General features: G+C 43.2%; 1 protein-coding gene and 1 long non-coding RNA gene across 5 annotated transcripts in view; one reads left to right on the top strand and one right to left on the bottom strand.

Moving 5' to 3' along the window:
* LOC137840112 (uncharacterized) overlaps window positions 1-21,860 on the bottom strand; it is a 169,788-nt gene that overhangs the window by 105,262 nt on the left and 42,666 nt on the right. The window lies entirely within an intron of this gene.
* The window catches only part of ccdc135 (coiled-coil domain containing 135), a 128,742-nt gene that overhangs the window by 85,954 nt on the left and 20,928 nt on the right, over window positions 1-21,860 (top strand). For all 4 annotated transcript variants that reach the window (XM_049753605.2, XM_049753604.2, XM_049753603.2 and 1 more), the window contains one exon: window positions 14,524-14,738. In XM_049753605.2, the coding sequence (XP_049609562.1) occupies window positions 14,524-14,738 (215 nt within the window). The remainder of the gene's footprint in view (window positions 1-14,523; window positions 14,739-21,860) is intronic.

The raw sequence follows: 21,860 nt of genomic DNA, 5'->3' as shown, positions 1-21,860 counted from the left end.
CATGAAGATTTGTTTTTCGCCACCTGCGTTCAGCTTTTCGGCATCTTCTTTTACCGATTCTAACCAGGGTGTCATTTCTCCATGGAGACTTCTTCTTGCCAGAGATCACCTTCACCGGTGCAATGGCATCAATAAAATTTGTAACTTAAGTGTTAAGATTGTTCACAAGTTCATTAACTGTAATGCAGGAGAGAGCGGGTGTTGGAGAGAAAGTCTGGATAAACATTTCTCTAGTGTCATCAGTGATGTACCGTTTTGCGATTACCTCCGTTTGAACACTTCTATGTACAGAGAAAGTGCTTTTAAAGAACACACAGGAATGGTCACAGACAAAGTCAGTCACCTCAACCTTAGAAATGTTTAAACCTTTAGAGATAATTAAATCCAAAGTGTGATCTTTGATATGGGTTGGTTCTGTTACATGTTGAATTAATCCATGATTTTCAAGGACACAACACAGTTCAGCGCTTCTGTCCTGAGCATTGTCCACATGAATATTAAAATCACCAACAATAATAACACAGTCAAATTCAATGTAAATTATAGACAGTAGTTCAGAAAAGTCATCAAAAATGTTTGCACAGAATATAGGTGGCCTGTAGATATTCAGGAAAACTGCCCGGGAAGAGGAATTTAACTGAAGAGCAACATATTCAAATAAATTAAAATGACCATATACGTGTAAGATCTTTTTGCATTTGAGGGAGACATTAAACAGTATGGCAACTCCACCCCCTTTCTTTCCCACTCGAGTTTCACTCATAAAACTGAAGTTTGGAGGGGTTGTGGGGTTGTAGGAGTTGGGTAGACTCCTCATGTTCGGGTGAGGATGATGACGTAGCCTCTTTCTGGGTCTGCTATCTTTCAGGGTTGGTCCTTATCTCAGGCGATAGCAGGATTTGCACGTCTGCTGGTGTCTGACGCACAAAATAAAAAATGTTGGAGCTCAACAGCTGTACTCCTGACTTGCCTTAAAGAGGTGTATGCGTTCCCAAAAAATGTTGAAATTGTCAATAGAATTCACAGATTGAGCGGCACATGCATTTTTGAGCCATCGGTTGAGCATCATCAACCTGCTGAATCTCTCATCTCCTTGTCGAAATATTGGTAGAGGTCCACTGTTGAATACCTTAGGATTCAGAGTTTTAACTTTGTTCAGCAGATCCACAAAGTCCTGTTTCAAAACCTCTGATTGTTGCTTGACAACATCAAGACCTCCTGTGTGTAGGACGAGAGATTTCACTGTCGGATGCTCAGCAGTGATCCTCGGAATTTTATCTGCGACATCAGACACCATGTCATTGGTAAAACAGAGAACTTTGGTGCTTTTCTTGCTGCAAAAGCGTTTTATCTCATTCACAGCTCCATCACCCACTGTCAGAGTTTGAGGCGCAGTGATTAGCTCTTTCTGCAGCCTTTTGTTGTATGAGTTAGTTTCATACCTTTCTCTGGTGCTGGTAGATGAGCCTTCTTTTGGGGAGTACGGGTCTTGTGACAGCGGAGCAAATCTGTTCTCTAGTAGAATCCCAGTGTCTTGGGGCGGTTTGCTCTTACTTTTTGTAGTAGCCACAGTCCACTGCTGTCTTCTTCTCACTACTGGGGTTGAAGAGACACTCCTGTGCAATGAATGGCAGTGCAGGCCACTCAGTTTCATCAAGACTCCCTGGGTGTTGGATTCTGCCTGTTAACCGTCTTCCCATGTCTGAGGGAAGCGGTTTATCTTCATATGTTTTATGCTTTGGCTTTACACCAAGAGAGTTCCAGGGAAGACTGCTGGTTGATTTACTGCTATGAACACCAGCCTCCTGTTTCTTGGTGGTGCTAAGTAGCTAACTGTTAGCCTTCTCCTGTCCACTGATTTGGTTCATCGGTAAAGTGGTTTCATTTCCATATTGACCATTTACCTCCAAGTTCAATTCGAGCCACTGAATTTTCATTTCCAGAACTGTTATTGTCTGAAGAAGTTTGCAGTAGTCATCATTGGAGAAGGGAGGCATCTAGCTGCTAATTAGCTTGGCTAAAGTTGGTAGTGCCGCTTCCCAACTGCCATGCTGCGGAACGGCCGGCTCGCGGCGTGCCGGCTCGCGGCGTGAGCCGTGCCGGCTCGCGGCGTGCCGGCTCGCGATGTGCCGGCTCGCGGCGTGCCGGCTCGCGGCGTACCGGCTCGTGGCGAGCTCACTCCAGGGTGCGGCCGGTGGAGCGGCCTGGCGTGCAGCAGTTCCCGGTGTCCCGTGCAGGGATTCAGTCGGCAGGTGCAGCGGAGAGTGCCAATGCATGCATGGTGCGCGGAGAATTCCGAGTAGTTTTCAACCGTCTTTCTTCGCCCTCAAGTTGAGAACAAGCAGCGCTCCACACTGATGAAGCAAGTTTAGCGTGCGGGTCGCGACTTTGGATTTTCACCTGCTGGGTCAACGTGTCACGTGTCAACACTTAATGTTGTGGGGCCATTGCTGGGCTCTAGTGAGGATAATGGTGAAAGCACTGATTCGCAGTTATAGCATGATATGGTTGTCTCATTCTGCATCAATGCATTATTCTGGAATTGATTTGCCTTGACTTGATGAGCAGGCCAGACAATCAGGACATGCCCACCAAACTTTGATGGGAGAGTTTGACAGTTAAAATAAATTCGTGGCACACTGCAACATGTACCATGAAAATTTTAAAGAAATAGAGGAATAATTATGTAGATATGTATTTCCCTATAATTATTGAAATTTTAATTAATTAATGACACATTGATTTAGATAACTTCTTATTTGATCAAAGCAGGAGCTGTAATTGAACGCTGCACCTCTAAAATGCAAGGTGGATGTGCTAACAAGTGATCCACAGTGCCGCCCACTCACTATTATTCTCCTCCTCTTCCTTCCTCTCCATCTCCATATCCTACTTCTTCTCCTCCTTCTCCGTCATCTTCTCCTTCACATTCTTATTCTTGTTGTGTATTTTCTAAGAGGCGTGGGTCCGTCTCTGGATGGGTGGTGATGGGAAAATGACTCCTCAGGACACAGGCATCTTAGTTAGAAAAATATTTTATTCCTGCTCATACTGATGTCTCCTCGTTACTTTGCGTTCGCACGCCTCTGTCTGTGCGAGCATACTTCCTCGAGTCTCTCCCTTCTGCCCTGCGACCCTCTCTTTTTTGGGTCCGGCTTGAATATCCAAATTAACTGCTCGCAAATGCCTGTTCCCCTTAAGGCGAATGGTCACAATGGTTTACCTTAATCTCCAGCCAGGAACCAATAACACCTTCAAGCAACCATAAACAAGGTGAGGGCATGACACTCTGTCTTCTCTTTTTGCAAGGCGCCAATAGTTCTAGCAGTTAATTATACTGGAACTTTAAGTTGTAAGTTGAACTACCTATTCGCAATGTTGAATACATGTGTATATGAAACTATACCTCATAATCCCCCCCTTCAAGGCAATTATAATTGCCTTGACAACTCAAACGATTAAGTAAATAGTGACATCAGCATGCATTCAAAAGTCTTATTCCAACCTTTTTCTTTCAATTTATCTACAACAGGGTTCACCAACCTTTCTTAAACCGAAAGCTACTTCCTGGGTACCGATTAAGGCAAAGGGCAACCAGTTTGACACACACTTCTAAAATAGCCAATTTGCTCAATTTGGCTTACACTGGGTTATTATTGTCATTTCCAGTTCACATGTAAGTGTGATTTTCACAAGAATAGCAAAAATACAGTCAAACCTTGGTGTTTGACCACAATCCGTTCCAGAAGCGAATTGGTCGAATTCCGAATCTATTTTTCCCATTACAAATAATGGAAAATGTTTTAATCCGTTTTAAGAAAAAAACCCTGCCTTTTTTAAGCATTTTTTCATTTGCGCACATTTGTCCGGTCGCGCAACTGCAGCGCGCCGCCGAACGCGCAACCGTAGCGCGTCGCCCACCGCGCATTATTGTGACAGAGCCGTCGCTAAAATTTAGAAAATATTTTTAAAGTCCTGATATACTTTCCAAAATTTAAGTGGACCTCAGTGCGCAGGGAGCTTAATTTGGTCCGATCACGCAACCGCAGCGCACCGGGCGCTCACTGTCGCATTGCTTCAAGAGCGTCTTTGTGTTTTAGGATGGCTTTACTTCTCCCACTTGCTTTCTTTGGAGGCATGATTAGGGGTTAATACAATCCTCGAAGTAACGAAAATACAATAACAACGGAGTCAGTCGGCATCTGGGCCGCACGGTCGGGTTTTCTCGGGTCCTCCCGGCTCATCTCGCGAGGTTTGACCTCAGAATTTTGTTCGACAACTGAAGCAAAAAAAACATCAAATTTTTTGTTCGAATTCCGATTCGTTCGAGAACCGGGACGTTGGAAAACCGAGGTTTGACTGTAAAATAAATAGATGCAGCTCATTGACAAGTGCCACTATTTGAGCTAATTTTAGAACAGTCCTGCGGGCAACTTATGCTGTCCTCACGGGCGACCTGGTGCCCGCGGTCACCGTGTTGGTGACCCCTGGTCGAAAACATTTTTTAAAAAACTCATTTTTATTTAAAAAAGAAATACAATTAAAAGAGTATTTAGTATTTAGTTTTATTCAATTATTCGACTCTTCATACATATATAGGAATAGGACTTTACGTCTTTCGTTGTAATATAACTGCTTTTAATATAGAAGCTAGTGTAACACTTAACAGATTTTTGTTGGTGGTGTGCCTCAAGATTTTTACCAATGAAAAGGTTTGCCGTGAATGAAAAAAGGTTGGGAAATACTGTAATAATGAACCTTTTCATATCGACCCAAATTAGTTTTGCTTATCAAGTATGGAACAAGAAAAGCTTAATTTTGTTCAATATATAACTAAATATTGCAAACATGCAAAATTGAATTTCAAATAAAAAACACATCCATTTCTTAATTAAAATTTAAATAAAAACCATGTGCCTCTATTTTTATGTGCAGCCTTCTGAGTGAAACTTCAACAGTAACATTCTCCCAAAGGCTAATAATATATTTAAAAATAAAATAACAATAATAAACTAACAAATAACATTCCTCTGTCAAAGTGCAGACATTCAAGTCCATACCTTGGAGTAGCAAGAAAAAGTGCATAAAGAAATCTTATTTATAGGTCAGTTTGCTACACACTGATCTACTCAGATGTGTCCAAGCCAGATACCTGGCATCTCTTCTTAGATATTAGTTCATCAATGTCTGGGCTCAGGCTCAAGAGCTGAGGAAATCCTCAGGATTGCACAAAGTTGCTCATCAGTCAAACGTCTCCTGTGAGATGTTTTGGTCGTCTTCATTGAAGAGAATAGTTGCTCAATAAGTGCTGCCAAACATGGAGAGCATCTGAGCAACTTGAGTGCAGAGGTGAGGCATCGTGTCAGGGATGAAATGTGGAAACTGTGCGGCGCCCACAGCATCATACTTGGACTTAAGTGTGTCACTACACTGGAGTTCAATCAGCTCCATTTGGAGGTTGGTTGGTGCGTTTTTCACGTCAACTGCAAACAAATTACTGAGCAGTTCAAAGCAACATTTTTGGCCATCAAAGTCGGCAAATCGCCGGGTAAACTCATCACCTAGTATGCCGAGTTTTTGAGCAAACGCTTGACTGGGGAACGCGGTGGTAGAAATCTGCATCTTCAGGGTTTGGCAGCAGGAAAAATGACCCAGGTTTCCTTGCAGCATCTGATTCTTTCACAGGCACAGTTTGGTTCTGAAAGCCTTCACTGCAGCGTACATGTCTGTAATGATAAACCCTCGACCCTGAAGCTGCAGGTTCAGCGCATTGAGATGGCTCGTGATGTCACACAGAAAGGCTAGCTCACACTGAAACTTTTCATCCCGGAACTCTGCTGTGTCTTTCCCTTTGCTTTCCACAAACTGACATATTTCATCATGCAGCTCAAAACATTCCTTTTCCACGGCTTAACCACCTCACCTCTGTGTGATACGGCACGTCTGCGTGTTCTGCACCACACTCCTCCAAAAAGGACTTGAACTGGCGGTGACTGAGACCTTTTGCTCTGATGAAATTTACTACTCGTGTTACTGTGTTCATAACATGTTCCATCTTTAGGGCTTTGCCACACAGTGATTATTGATGTATAATGCAGTGGTAAACAGTTAGCTCACCTGCACAGTTCTCTTCCCGCATCATCTCCCGCACTCTGGCCACCAGTCCACTCTTTCGACCGCACATCGCTGGTGCACCGTCTGTCGTTAATCTCACGAGTTTATCCAACGGCAGCTTCATTTCATTTACACATTTGTAAACTTCTTCAAAGGTTTCCTTTCCTGTGGTTGTTCCATGCATTGATATTAATCCCAAAAGTTTCTCAGTAATACGCAGATTTGAGTCCACTCCACAGATGAAGACTGACGTCTCTGCGTCTCTACTCTCATCCACAGCAAGGGAGAATAAAATAAAATCTTTAGCCTTTTCCGTCAAGTGGTCATATAGATTGGTGGCAAGATCACATGTGCGAGCAGCTACTGTATTTCTGCTCAGGCTAACATTTAAAAATCGTTGCTTTTTTTCTGGGCACACGAGGTCATCATGCACTTTTTCATGAACTCTCCCTCGTTGAAGGACCGGGTTGATTTTGCGATCTCTGTCGCCACAATAAAACTAGCCTTTATAGCAGCTTCCGTTTGTGATGTGGCTTTTTTGAACATTGTCTGTTGTGAAACCAAGCTTCTTTTCATTACCTCTACTTTCTGGAGCCTTTGAGTCATGTCAAGGTCATTGTACTTGTCATGATGTTTCGTTTCATAATGTCGTCGAATGTTATACTCCATTATAGACACATTGACTCTGCATACAAGACAAAGAGGTTTGTCTTTTACACATATAAACATATTCTTCTTCCCACCTGTCCAGAAAGTTCCTGTTTTCTGCCTTTCTTTTCGCCATTTTTTGAGGGGAATCCAAGAACGGCATCAGTATTAGCATAAGGTCGCAATGACAATGGTCAACAGAGGAGAGGGTGTTTGCGCTAAAACACTAGCAGAGCATTCTGGGATTTGTAGTTTTATTGGTGCGTGCGCTACATACTGGCGGCCCAGCTCTAATAATCATTTGGTATTGCTTCACGGGCCAAAAATAATTACCAGAGTTTGACACCTGTGATCTAGACAAAGAAGGACACAGAGACAAACATATGTGTTGGGTTGACAACATTTATTAGAAATCAATCTCAGAGGCGGTAGGTCTTTTTGGCTTAGCGTTTTCTTCTGCGCAGAAGGACGCATCCCAGACACACAGCAAGTGTGGCTGAGACCCGTAGTCTGCTCTGAGTTTAGCCGTGCCATTTATTGAGAGAGAAACAAAGGGGCGAGTGTACATGATCGAGTTGGTTTCCAAACAGGAAGGACATAATTATTATCTCATTACCACAGAACGAAGGAGATACTCTTATGGTCGGAGCAGTATGGACGTCTCATGACCATTAGCTTAACAAAGGCATAGTCTTTAGTGTGTCTGCTTCAGCCATCCCATGACCATCTCATGATCTGATCATGTCTAGCTAACTGTGGGGCTTATTGTATAGCGCGGCTAATGACTGCCATATGCCCCCAAGTCATTTTCACGAGGCCAGATTGGTCACATACTGCGGAGAATCTTGCACACAAAAGTAGTTACATAGAATCCAATGATAAAAAGTATATTATTTCCAACATCCCCCCCTGTTTAACATTGGAATTCATGGGAAAACAAAACATCAACTAATAACTACATATTTGTATAAATGAGTATATGCTTACACAATATAGTATAGTACCATCAAAAAGCATGAACGTTTACATTCCAGAGTTTATCAGAACTACAGCCCTTCATCCGGCTTTGGCTATGTTCGTTATAATGAAATGTATTTTGTTCTGGATCGTCAAGAAACAATAGACAGGTAGGCGATTTACGCAAGGCGGTCCCACTCATCTTGTTCACACTGGGCCAACATGATATTCTGGACAGCAGACGCTGATGTCAACCTTTTAGTCATGTGACAAATTAAGATAATGCCGCATGTGGTCATTTGATAAAGTAATGAAGGACATAATATTGACACAATATCACAGCATACTGCAAAGTTGAAATGCTCTTAGTTTTGCCCCCCTTGCATATGTGTGTCTGTCGATGCAAAGTCCAGTCCACTGAATGTTCAGTAGTGAATTGCTTTGGGATCACTGCCCAGGGCCTGCTGTCCATCCAAGATCTTTATGTCCACTTCACCGTCCTCAGAGTCTCTTCCCAGGCCCCGGTCAGCGTCCAGGAGTTCCCTTGTAATCGACATCTCCATAACCAGTCGTCAGCAAACAATTCTTCTCCTTTGGGGTTGTCCGGGGCACGGGGATGATTGGTGGTCGTCGTCTCATCGGAGTGTTCAATAGAACCTCCGAGCGTCCCTGTATCTACTCCTATGATCCAGAGGCCCGCGTGAACCTAAAACAAACAAGCAAACAACAACACTCACCCCAGGAGTTATGAATTATCTTCCTTATTTCTCATCGTGCTGTCAGTCTCGCACGATTTCTCCTGTGACTGTTGCCTGTTGAATTCTGACACGTCCTGTTAAAGCCTCCAAAACAAGTGAATCCGAAAAAGCATTGAATGTCACAATTAAATTTTATATGTATCTACTTACTCATTCAAACGTAACCCCACCCCCCTTTGACACATTCGCCCAATGTGTCATTAGGCATTTAAAAAGGAACGGCAAACGTCCTACCACATCATCACGTCTTGCAGCCAGTCCTGTCGAACCTTGCAGTCATCCAGGATCGTCATCCCCAAGTTCCTGAAAATTGACTGTGCACCTCACACTCGGCAATACCAACAACGGACACTTGTGCTCACAAAACTACACAGGCATCGAGTATCTACTAAATGAAAATAGACACACAATGAATCATGGTGCCCGAGGATTCCGTCCTGAATATCATCAATCATCATAAAAATCAAAAGGGTTAGGGTTAACATTTTCACGTGAATTCAACATAAACTTTCCAAGACTGCAATCGACAGCCTGCAAAAGTAATACAAGTTATAAAACAACCAGCAATCTGCTCCTCGGCTGGCGGTTGACGCTGCAATAAGTCAAGTGACACACAGAAACAAAGCAAAGCTCGCACTTGCCACAAGCAAGCTTAAGTTCCAGATGTATGGTTGTCATCTACATAGTCTGTCACCTTGTCGGGTGAGTCCAGGTTCGTCATGTCATATGTCCATCGTCCTAGTGTTCGATATCAGTCCTGTCTTGTCCATCCGTGTTGCTGAATTCGGCCTTCTCCATGAACTATTTTTGTTGTTCATGGTGCCTTTGATTAACCATCGGCTGTTAGTCATCACGCTTGGGTGTTCCCGTCTCAGGTGAGAGGAATCTTACCCTCAACTGTGACCCTTTCATACCAACTACAAAATACTTTGGCCTTTCATACTGCCCTCAACACACACACACACACACATATTCGTAACCACACAAGCGCCATCCATTTGCATCTATCACTCATACAACAACAAACAAATTTAGTATGTGTACGTGAACAGGCAATCAGCGAATATTAACGGTAAACCCTTCATTTCTGGATGTTCTTCCCAAGTGAATATTTTGTACATTCGTACCGGACCTTTACTGTAAAATTGCCAATTAAATGCCTAAAAATTCAGTCATTTGTTCTGCTGAGCATGTTCATGGATGAGCATGGGGAAAGAAGCAGCCTCAGCAGGTCCTTAAATAATCTTGTCCTAATCCATCGTTCTGATCGAGCACCTGGGTAGAGATACTCAAAAGTCTTCCTCCAACAGTCTACTCTACTACATTATTTTCACTTTGCCATGTTAAGGCATTTGTTTTCCGAGTCTTATCACATTTGTCATCGCGTTCACTGTCACTTGGTGTGAGTCTTATGCAGTGTTATTCTTGACTGTCAAAAGTTTTCATGGCTGTTATTCCTTGATCTTATCAGACTTTTTGTTTTAACACCAGAATTTCCCTGTGAGGTGTGATTAACTTCTACTTTATTAATTACCTCCATTGAACAATCTAATCACCTTTTGACTGCATCCTAGTAGATCCTAATGCCCTATTTTCCCTTCTCCAAACTGTCAATGACTAAATGTCTAATTGTTAAGGTGGATGGGCTAAATGTGATTCTACTCTTATTTCTTGCAATTTTAGCCTATCTGTTTTATCCAAATTTATCCTCTGATTATGATACTTTTCCTTTCTTTGTAACACTACACAATTTGTTCCTTATTTATTTATTTATCTTTTAGCAAGACTCCTCAGTTGTGTCAAACTCAGTGCCCAAGCAAGCTTCCATCCACTCTGACCCAAGCTCCACCAAGTTTGATAACGTCTCAGCAGCTTGATGCATCTTTCAGATCTCGTGTGTCTTTCGCCGCACCTCATTGTCAGGTTGTTATCTTTGGTTATAGTCTCAGAGTCAACTCATCCCTCACTCTTGGATGAGTCCATTTTCAACTGAGTCCATTCTCATCTTGTGAGTTCCTTCGTTCTTTGTACTTCGCCTCCGAGGATGTCGTTCTCCTCCAGGGCGTTGTGCTCCCCCCAAGCACAAATATAGTCCTTCTTTGCTCTTGCAAAGGTCAAAGGTGCCTTAGAGCCATGCACCATTTTTCTTGATGTTCTCAGCTGTCGGTGGAGTCTCGGGATCGAGTTTCAGAGTCACTGATGGATACTGAAAAGACAGACTGGGATACCAAACTTAAATATCATCTTCCAATTTGACATACATTTCATAGTGCCTTCTGTTAATCAAACTTCAAATTCTAATATCAATAATCTAATCTACTTGAGAAGGACAGCACTTTTCCTTCATGAGCGCTCGGATGTATTGTGGTGGACCTCATTTGAATCATTTTAAATTGACAGATTACCCTAAACTTAAATTGCAAGTCTTAACTGTGATTTCTCTCAATTATACTGTAATTTCCAGAAGCTACTCCTATTTTCAAGCTACTATCTATCTTTTGTTTTCCTAATTTTTATTTTATGCCATTCTCTCTATTACTTTTCCACCTTTCCTGATTTGAGCCTTCAATTTCTGATAAAGTTTCCAAATTTTGCCTAGTATCATCTCTATTTTGACCTCAGTATTAATGGTGTTATGCTCACTTTACAGATATTACTGAACTGTCCTGAATTTATAATTTATTAATTTCCTGTTAGGCTCCACTATTCGAATCTAGGATGTGATTTTCATATAGAGTTTCTTTTAGGTTCCTATGTGGATCATGTTTCACACAAACAGTCAAAGTCAAAGTCAAAGTCAAAGTCAAAGTCAGCTTTATTGTCAATTTCTCCACATGCCAAAGACACACAAAGAAACCGAAATTTCGTTCCCCCCTATCCCACGGTGACAAGACATGGCTCACAACAGACAAACAAGTAAACAAGTATAACAAAAGCGTGCTGAATAAATAATGAATAAATAACACAACAATAAATAAATAAATAAATAAATAAATAGGAGGAGCAGAAAAAAAAGGAGCAAGTGCGCGTACAGCAGACATTCCCGAAAATAGTGCAACAGTGCCGCACGCTACGTAGAAGGGGGTAGCGAGTTCAGGGCCCTAACAGCCTGGAGAAAGAAGCTGTTGGCGAGTCTGGTGGTGCGGGAGCGCAGGCTCCTGTACCTCTTCCCAGAGGGCAGAAGGTCAAACAAAGAGTGAGCCGGGTGACTCACATCTCTGGCAATCGAGGTTGCCTTGCGGGCGACATGGGAGGTGTAAATGTCCTTCAGGGAGGGTAATGGACATGCTTAATTTTTTTTTTTCAAGAATCTAAACCAAAGGTACCTAATAGGTAACTAGTAACTCATCTCCCCCCTGTTGTCACATAAGTGACACAACAGGCGTTGCCTTAAAAGTCATTTTGGCAAAACAGTTTTGTTATTGACATCGTCAATAACACCTTATCCATTATCACACCCTTTGTTGTTTGAACTAATATCATTTTCAATCTTGTCAATCCTTCTTCTACTTTTGGTGTCCACGCGAATCTATTTTTGACTGCTAACGGCTGTCCATGAGCCACTCCTGTTAGTGGCTTAGCAATTTCAGCATAGCGTGGAATTGAACCGTAAAATACGACAGGGAAGACCCCAGACTGTTGAATAAGTGAAGCGGTTCATCAAGAAAGAATGGGAAAGAATTCCACATGAGAAGCTAAGAGAATTAGTCTCCTCTCTTCCAAACGTATTGCGTGTTATTAAAAGGAAAGGTGATGTAACAAAGTGATAAACATGCCCTTTCCCAACTTCTACTGCAATTCTAAGTTAATTATTCTTTGAAAAATAAAATTAATTGTATGAGTTTGAGCATTAAATATGTTGTCTTTGTAGTGTATTCAATTGAATATAGGTTGATAAGGATTTTCAAATTATTATATTTTGCTTTTATTTACATTTTACACAATTTCCCAACTTCAACCGAATCTGGTTTGTACTGTGACCATCAAAGTGAAGTCTAACTGTAACTGTAGTCTTGAAACAAATCTGAATAAGGAAAAACATTGCAATAAAATAATGCAAACTGGTTTAAAGGTGAGAGCAGCTGAGATCTGTCATGTCAGAACATTACTCCTCACAAACATCCTCTGCCTCGCTGTGCTCAGTGTCACTGTCCACGTACGCGCACATCCTCCTGTCGAACTCTTAAAAGTGGCCTATCTGAGGACCACAGAAATTTTTTCTCTGATTGTGACCATTTTTTAGGCGATCTTTTTGAGCTTTCCATCTCCGTACAATACACTCTGTGACACCATATTTCACTGCTGCTTTGCAATTGTTTGGAGACTCTGCCTCATTTATCACCATCATCTTGAAGTTTGCATCATAACTTCTCAGCTGCCGGTTAACCTGGCCGATCAATCTTCAACCCACTTTTCTCCAGACTGTCGCTAGGTTTCTCCATTTTCTGTTATCCATCCATGCATTTTCTGAACCGCTTAGTCCCCACGGGGGTCGCGGGCGTGCTGGAGCCTATCCCAGCCGTCATCGGGCAGTAGGCGGGGGACACCCTGAACTGGTTGCCAGCCAATCGCAGGGCACACAGAGACAGACAACCAATCGCACTCACACTCACACCTAGGGACCTTTCTGTTATCTCTTCTCTTATTTTCTTCTCTTTTCTTTCTTACCGCTATTTTTTATTTTTCTTCTTCGTGCTACCGCCATTTTTACTGTTCTTCTTCGTGACAGGGGTTTGCTTTGGCCTGGGGAGTTAAGTTCAGCATTCGCTTTAAAGATATCTCGCGCCATCTAGCGTTGTGAATGGATATAATGTCTAGACCCCGAATGTAAGACGACCCCCACTTTTTCAGTCTTATTTTAATGCAAAAAATACCGTCTTATACTCGGGCCAATACGGTAATTTGCACATTATTATTAAGGTGCAGGATTACTTTCTATTTACTTTGAGATTTTAGCTGGTGTCTTGGCTTTCTGTGCCTTTTTGTTCCTCCCTTTAGTCATGTGTTCAGTAATATTTCCCTGTGCCATTTCACATTATTACACTTAATTCTTAGACATCTATGGTTTGTGTGTGTGGGTTGCATGAGTTGTTACTGACATTTGATGAAAATGTTATTTCAATGCCACCTTTAGAAATAAACTTACTGAGAAAAAAATTATTTACTGAGAAAAATGGTGAGTTTGGTAATAAAGCAAAATATCAATGAAGATTGGGTTATGGGCGGCGGTAGAGCACTGGGTAGCACATCCGCCTCACAGTTAGGAGGGTGCGGGTTCGATTCCACCTCCAGCCCTCCCTGTGTGGAGTTCGCATGTTCTCCACGGGCCCGCGTGGGTTTTCTCCGGGCACTCCGGTTTCCTCCCACATCCCAAAAACATGCTTGGTAGGCCTATTGAGCACTCCAAATTGTCCCTAGGTGTGAGTGCAAGTGCGAATGGTTGTTTGTGTCTGTGTGCCCTGCGATTGGCTGGCAACCGGTTCAGGGCGTCCCCTGCCTACTGCCTGATGACAGCTGGGATAGGCTCCAGCACACCCGTGACCCCCGTGGGGACTAAGCGGTACAGAAAATGGATGGATGAATGGGTTATTGTTTGAAAACAAAGTAGTGAAACTTGAGAACAATCTTGGAAAATAATTACTATTGTAAAATGGAGACAAATGACATGGACCATGTGAAGTTTTCATTTCAGTGTATGCTGCGGGCCACACAAAAACAACATGGTTGTAATTTGGAGACCCCTGATAACTCCCAGGGCCTGATTTAAACAATGCAAACTTTTTTTTGACCATGCCCACTTTAAGAATCAGAATCAAGTGTCGTTTGGAACTGGAATCACAATGAGGGCCCAGAATCCAAAACGGAATCGTTCTTTAAACAATGCCCAAGCGTAGTCTAAAAGTGTGAAAAGATAAAAAAAAAAGTAAAAAGTCTCTTCATGCTCTCCCCAGTCTGCCTCTCTTCTTTCTCCACAATTGTTTGTACATTTTCTTTAAAATACATTCAATTGGCAAAGGTTTTAACCCATTACTAACTTTATTTTCAGTTCACAAATTCACGTCAGCTCAAACAGATGGCAATGAGCATGACATGGAATTTAGTGGTGCACGTGTGGATGGCCTAGTACGGCGTGTAGACACACCAGGGGAAATGACAGAGAGCTTCGAGGGCCGTGAGGACTTCCTCTACTACAGACAAGTCATCTTCGATAGCAATGTACAGTTGCCAAAGGAAGCAGTGCCAGAAGAGCGACCTTTGCTGGTAAATCACTTCTGAGAGCAAATATATACAGTGGAGCAGGCATGTCAAACATATGGCCCGCGGGCCGGATCCAGCCCATTGGATCATTTAATCCGGCCCGGCATAAATTTCTGAGTATGTCAAAAAAAGAAGCGAGTCTCTAGATCATTTCTATCAAAAGTTATGATTTTTTTAAATAAATACAAACCAAGTGCTCCCTCCGGCCACGGGAGGGCAGTAAATGTGTAAAAGAGCTCACGTCCAGCAGCATTGACACGAGTTAGTACTAAAACCAAACCGTCAATCTTGCTTCACAATTCACCACAAGTTATCGGTCAACACACCCTTCCCAAAATGGCACTGTCAAAAAAAAAAAAAAAAAAAAAAGTGGACACGGAGTGCAGAGTTTTCAAGGAAAAATGGACTGAGCATTCACAGAAGTTACTCTGCGCATTTCTCTTGTCTCACAGCTGTTCGTCCAGAGCCACCGGACCGTCCCGATAATGATTTGAAAAAATATAAAGAGAACATAACAGATTTTCTGCGAGAGTTTGAGCAGAGGTTTCAGGTATTCAGTGAACTTGAGAACAAATTTGGCTTTTTTCGCTTGCCATTTACAGTGAAGCCTTCTGATATGCCAGCTGACATTCAACTCGAGTTTATTGACTTGCAGTGCGATTCCGCTATGAAGGATAAATTTGGGTCCGTGGGATTGGATACGTTTTATCAATATCTCGTGCCAGGTTACCCCAAATTAACAGCCATGGCTGCAAATGTTCTATCCATGTTGACTACTTATCTTTGTGAACAGGTTTTCTCCGTAATGAACAATAATAAAACAAAGCAGCGCTCAAGGTTAACAAATAAACACTTGAATGATATTGTTAAATGTGCTGCTACTCAGGATTTGACACCCAATATTGATACACTTGTGAAGGCAAAAAGATCCCAAGTTTCAGGAGCCAGCAGCAGCAAGTAGACTGCAGGAGTGCAGTGAAAGAGAAAAAAAGTGTGATGACACAAAATTTGTTTGCACTCATTAATACAGATCATTAAAAATAAGATTAATCTGGTTTCATATTAAAGACAGTTAATATTGTGCAGTATATTCTCAGCTTCAGTAGGCCCAGCCTAGTAGTTTGATCGGATGTAGTATAAGCATGCACTGCTATAACTTTTATTTTGTATTTCTTTTTCTATTTATTTCAAAGCAGTACGACAATTAAGGCGAGAATATTTTTTTCATAGCTCCCACTTGACTGCATTCACTTCATTGTTAAAATAAACCAGTGAACCATGAAATCATTTTTTTTCATTGTTTGTGAAAAAAATGCGTTGTGCTTAGAAAAGATTCCTTGTCATCCGTGATTATAATATGTAGGGTAGGCTACAAATGTAGGCTGAATGATAAAGCATAGTACTGAAAAACAAAGCAAAATATTTGGAGTTGACATTCTTTTACTGATCCACCTGAGAACAGAAAGTCTGGATCCGGCCCCAGAGCCAAACTGAGTTTGACATGCCTGCAGTAGACAGTAATATGTCTTTTTTATTTAGAGCACCCGCCGTCATCAGTTTGTCAGTCAATGAGTGAGTTGGTTAGCTGGTCGATCAACTGTTAGAGAGTTAATGACTGGATGAACGGAGGACTCAGGCACATTTGGGCATCAAGGCAGTCCCAACTGTTAGAGAGTTAATGACTGGGTGAATGGAAGACTCAGGCGCATTTGGGCATCAAGGCAGTCCATCCATCCATCCATCCATCCATCCATCCATCCATCCATCCATCCATCCATCCATCCATCCATCCATCCATCCATCCATCCATCCATCCATCCATCCATCCATCCATCCCATCCATCCATCCATCCATCCATCCATCCATCCATCCATCCATCCATCCATCCATCCATCCATCCATCCATCCATCCATCCATACGTACATCCATCCATCCATCCATCCATCCATCCATCCATCCATCCATCCATCCATCCATCCATCCATCCATCCATCCATCCATCCATCCATCCATCCATCCATCCATCCATCCATCCATCCATCCATCCATCCATCCATCCATCCATCCATCCATCCATCCATACATACATACATACATACATACATACATCCACCCACTCAATCCATCTGTGCGTCCGTTTATCCATCAATTTTCCAATGCTTATCCTGAGTCAGGTCGTGGGGGGCTGGAGCTTTTCCAAAGAAGCCCCGATTCCCCTCTCCCCAGCCACTTCAACCAACTCATCCCGGTGGATCCCAAGGCATTCCCAAGCCAGCCAAGAGGAAGTCTCTCCAGCGTGTCCTGGGTCAACCCTGGGACCTCCCACCAAGGGACATGCCTGGAACACCTCACCAGGGAGGCATCCAGGAGGCATCTATATTAGACGTCTGAACCACTTCGTCTGGCTCCTCTCAACACAGAGGAGCAAAGGCTCAACTCCGACACCTTTGCAGGGGACAGAGCTTCTATAGGGTCCGGCAAAATGATCTGACATATTTGTAGGTTTAATAAAATGCAAATAAATTAAAGAAACAAAACAGTTTTTTTTTTATTTTCAAAAAGTACATATAATGCCATTTCGTTTCGTTTCGTTCCGTTTCGTTTCATTTCATTTTCGTTTCGTTTCCGAATAATGTTATTTTGGTCTTACCGCTGCCACATTTTCTGGAGTTCTGGCGGTGAGAGGTCGGCCGGTTGATTTTCGTTTCAATGCTGATCCACTTGCTTTGAAGTTAGTAACCCATAACAAGATCGTGTTTCGAGCAGGTACAGGATCATGTCTACCAAGTCTGAAGCGCAAACGGGACACTCGTGTTGCAGTTATAGATTTGTTCTTGATAAACGTTTCCACAATGAAAGCGCGATGCTCACCGGTCCAATTCATGTTAGCAACTTAAACTTAACAAAATAACATTATTCGAAAACTAAATGAAAATGAAATGAAACGAAACAAAACAAAACAAAATGGCATTATATGTACTTTTTGAAAATAAAAAAATAAACTTTTTTATTCATTTAATTTATTTGCATTTTATTAAACCTACAAATGTGTCAGATCATTTTGCCGGACCCTGTATAAAGGACAGCCCCGACACCCAGCAGAGGAAACTTATTTTGGCTGCTTGAATCCAGGATCTTGTTCATTCGGTCATGACCCATAGCTCATGACCATATGTGAGGGTAGGAACATAGATCGACCAGTAAGTTGTGGGTTTCGCCTTTCGGCTCAGCTCCTTCACCACGACAGACGGGACAGAGTCTGCATCACAGCAGACGCTGCACTGATGCAGCTGTCGATGTCCCGCTCCATCCTACCCTCACTTGAGAACAAGACCTCAAGATACTTGAACTCTACTAATTCTTATCCCCGACCCAGGGAGGGCATTCGACCCTCTCTTTTCCGACTGAGGACCATGGTCTCAGATTTGTAGGTGCTTCACATTCGGCTGGCAACAGCTCCAGTGAGAACCGGAGATCACGATTTGAAGAAGCCAACAGTACCACATCAGAGGCGATATTGCGGTCACCAAACTGGACACCCTCAAGGCCTCGGCTTGCGCCTAGAAATTCTGTCCCAACAGAAATGAATCCAACTAACTGCCGACAACGCGGACCAAACTTTGGCATCGTGATACAGGGACTGAACCACTCTGATCAGTGGGTTTGGTACCCTGTACTCCCAAAGCACCCATCACAGAGTTCCCCAAGGGATATGGTCGAACGTCTTCTCCAAATCCACAAAGCACATTTACCTCAGTGACTTCAAACCCAGAGATAAGAGAGTTCACCTCATATTCTACAGGCTCTGCTTCCTCTGTGGAATTGAGGAGGTCCTCTACTGGACTGTCAACAAAGTGGTAGTCTTGAAAGCACAACAGTGACTCCACTTCCTGAGAGTGCTCAGGAAAAACCATATTAAGAAGCAGCTGCTGGCGACCCACTGAACATCCACCTAGTGCGTCCTAGCATACTGCATCACGGTGTGATGTGTACCCTGGTGGGCGCGTTCCTCCACGGGTTGGCAGAATACATCAATAATAGTAATAATGGATTTTATTTAGATTGCACTTTGAAAGCAAATATCAAAGTGCTACAGAACACAGGACAGGTAAAATTAGGTAAAATTAAAGCAATTAAAAAAAAGTAATAACACTGATAAAATATCATTAAAAACTAGCAAGGGTATGCTTTCTGGAATAAATAGGTTTTTAGACCTTTCTTAAAAGCTTCCATTGTCTGTGGGGCCCTAAGATGGCCTGGGAGGGCGTTCCACAGACGGGAAGCAGCGGCTTCGAAGGTCTGGTCCCCCATTATCTTGAGTCGTGTCCTGGGCGGGAGCAGACAGTGCTGTTGGCCTGATTGGGTTCTGCCAGAGGTGTGTGGTGTGATGAGGTTAGTGGGGCCATCACCGTGGAGACAGTGGTGGGTGTGCAGGAGAATCTTGTATACTATACCGAGGTGAAGGGGGAGCCAGTGGAGGGTGTGAAGGATGGGGATGATGTGCTTGTGTTTCCACACCCTCATCAGGACCCCGGCAGCGCTATTTTGGACATACTGGAGCTTTTGAATGCTCTTGCCAGGGATTCCGATGAAGAGTGCATTACGGTAGTCCAACCTGAAGGAGACAAAGGCATGGACAAGCTTCTCTGCAGCCGGAAGAGTAAAGAGCGAAGTTTGGAAATGTTACGGAGGTGTCAAAAGGAAGTTTTGTAAATGTGGTTGGCTTGATTGTCAAAAGAGAGGTGGGGGTCAAACGACACAAAGGTTGGTAACAGAGGAAGAGAGAGGAATGCTGTGACCAGGGGTTGGCAACCCAAAATGTTCAAATAGCCATATTGGCCCAAAAAAAAAAACCCATACCTGTCTGGAGCCGCAAAAATCTAAAAGCAACATAGACTGTCAATACATAAGCTGTATGCATGCCAACTATTAAAATAATTAAGGAGGCTACAAATACAAAATGAAAATTCACGATTAAATATTTATTTTCCCTGCAGCGCATCCTGGAGAGAATTACGCACCACGTGACTAGTGATGTACGATAGGCCTATTGCTACTTCAAGTTTAGCCGAACCTCCATTACAATATTAATGTTTTGTGTTTTGTTGCGGCCCATTGAAGTTCACGTACCTGCATCGCTGCATAGCAGAGCTGTCTGTTCAACATCGGTCACGTCACAAGACTCGTCACAGGCCATTGAGAAAATAGAAAACTCCTAAGAGTCTGGGGACCCAGTCCGGACAGTAGAGCACATAATCAGCAGTTGCCCCAAACACTGGCCACCGAATGGCGAACAAGGCCTGATTGACATGGACTCGCCTCAACGGCGATGCAAATCTGAAGACACACGACAGAAGAAGAAGATAAAACTGGAGCTGAATTGATGCCCTTGATATTTTATTGTATATATATATATATATATATATATATATATATATATATATATATATATATATATATATATATATATAAACCTTTTTCCTCACCCCCCGTGGGTGGTCTCTTTTTCCCTTCAAGCTCGGGTCCTCTACCAGAGGCCTGGGAACTTGAGGGTTCTACGCAGTCTCTTTGCTGTTCCTAGTACTGCACTTTTCTGGACTGAGATGTCAGATGTTTTTCCTGGGATCTGTTTCAGCCACTCCTCCAGTTTGGGGGTTTGCCCCTAGTGCTCCAATGACCACAGGTACCACTGAAGTCTTCACTCTCCAGGTCTTCTCCAGCTCTTCTCTGAGCCCTTGATATTTCTCAAGTTTCTCATGTTCCTTTTTCCTAATCTTACCATCATTTGGGATGGCTATGTCAACCACAACGACTTTCCTCTACTCTTTGTCCACCACCACAATGTCCGGTTGGTTCGCCATTACCATTCTGTCTGTCTGGATCTGGAAGTCCCAGAGGATCTTGGCTTGGTCATTCTCTACCACCTTTGGAGGTGTTTCCCACTTGGATCTTGGGACTTCCAGTCCATACTCTGCACAGATGTTCCTGTACACTATTCCAGCTACTTGGTTATGGCGCTCCATGTATGCTTTACCTGCCAGCATCTTACACCCTGCAGTTATGTGCTGGATTGTCTCAGGACCTTCTTTGCACAATCTGCACCTGGGGTCTTGTCTGGTGTGGTAGATTTGGGCCTCTATTGCTCTGGTGCTCAAGGCCTGTTCTTGTGCAGCCAGGATCAGTGCCTCTGTGCTGTCCTTCAGACCAGCTCTTTCTAGCCATTGGTAGGATTTCTGGATATCAGCCACTTCAGCTATGTTTCGGTGGTACATCCCATGTAGTGGCTTGTCCTCCCATGATGGTCCCTCCAGCACCTCATCTTCCTTTGATGCCCATTGTCTGAGACATTCACTGAGCACGTGATCCGTTGGGGCCTTATCCCTGATGTACTTATGGATCTCGGATGTTTCATCTTGGATAGTGGCTCTCACGCTCGCTAGTCCTCGGCCTCCTTCTTTACGGCTAGTGTACAGTCTCAGGGTGCTGGACTTGGGATGGAACCCTCCATGCATGGTTAGGAGCTTCCGTGTCTTGATATCTGTGGTCTGTATATCCTCCTTTGGCCACCGTATGATTCCTGCAGGGTATCTGATTACTGGTAGGGCGTAGCTGTTAATGGCTAGGGACTTGTTCTTGCCGTTGAGCTGACTTCTTAGGACTTGCCTTACTCGATGGAGGTATTTGGCTGTGGCTGCTTTCCTTGTTTCCTCGTCAAGGTTGCCATTTGCCTGTGGAATTCCAAGGTATTTGTAGCTGTCCTCAATGTCTGCTATTGTTCCTTCTGGGAGTGAGACCCCCTCTGTGTGGATTACCTTTCCTCTTTTAGTCACCATGCGGCCACATTTCTCAAGTCCGAATGACATTCCCATGTCAGAGCTGTAGATCCTGGTAGTGTGGATCAGGGAGTCAATGTCCCGCTCGTTCTTAGCGTACAGCTTTATGTCATCCATGTAGAGGAGGTGGCTGATGGTGGCCCTATTCCCGAGTTGGTATCCATAGCCCGTCTTGTTGATTATTTGGCTGAGGGGGTTCAGTCCTATACAGAACAGCATTGGGGACAGAGCGTCTCCTTGGTATATACCACATTTGATGGTCACGTGTGCAAGTGGCTTGCCATTAGCTT

The sequence above is a fragment of the Syngnathus scovelli genome, chromosome 2 (assembly GCF_024217435.2).
Source record: "Syngnathus scovelli strain Florida chromosome 2, RoL_Ssco_1.2, whole genome shotgun sequence".
NCBI lineage: Eukaryota > Metazoa > Chordata > Actinopteri > Syngnathiformes > Syngnathidae > Syngnathus > Syngnathus scovelli.
The sequence above is the reverse complement of the archived record's forward strand: the minus strand, read 5'-3'. Positions and strand labels throughout refer to the sequence as shown.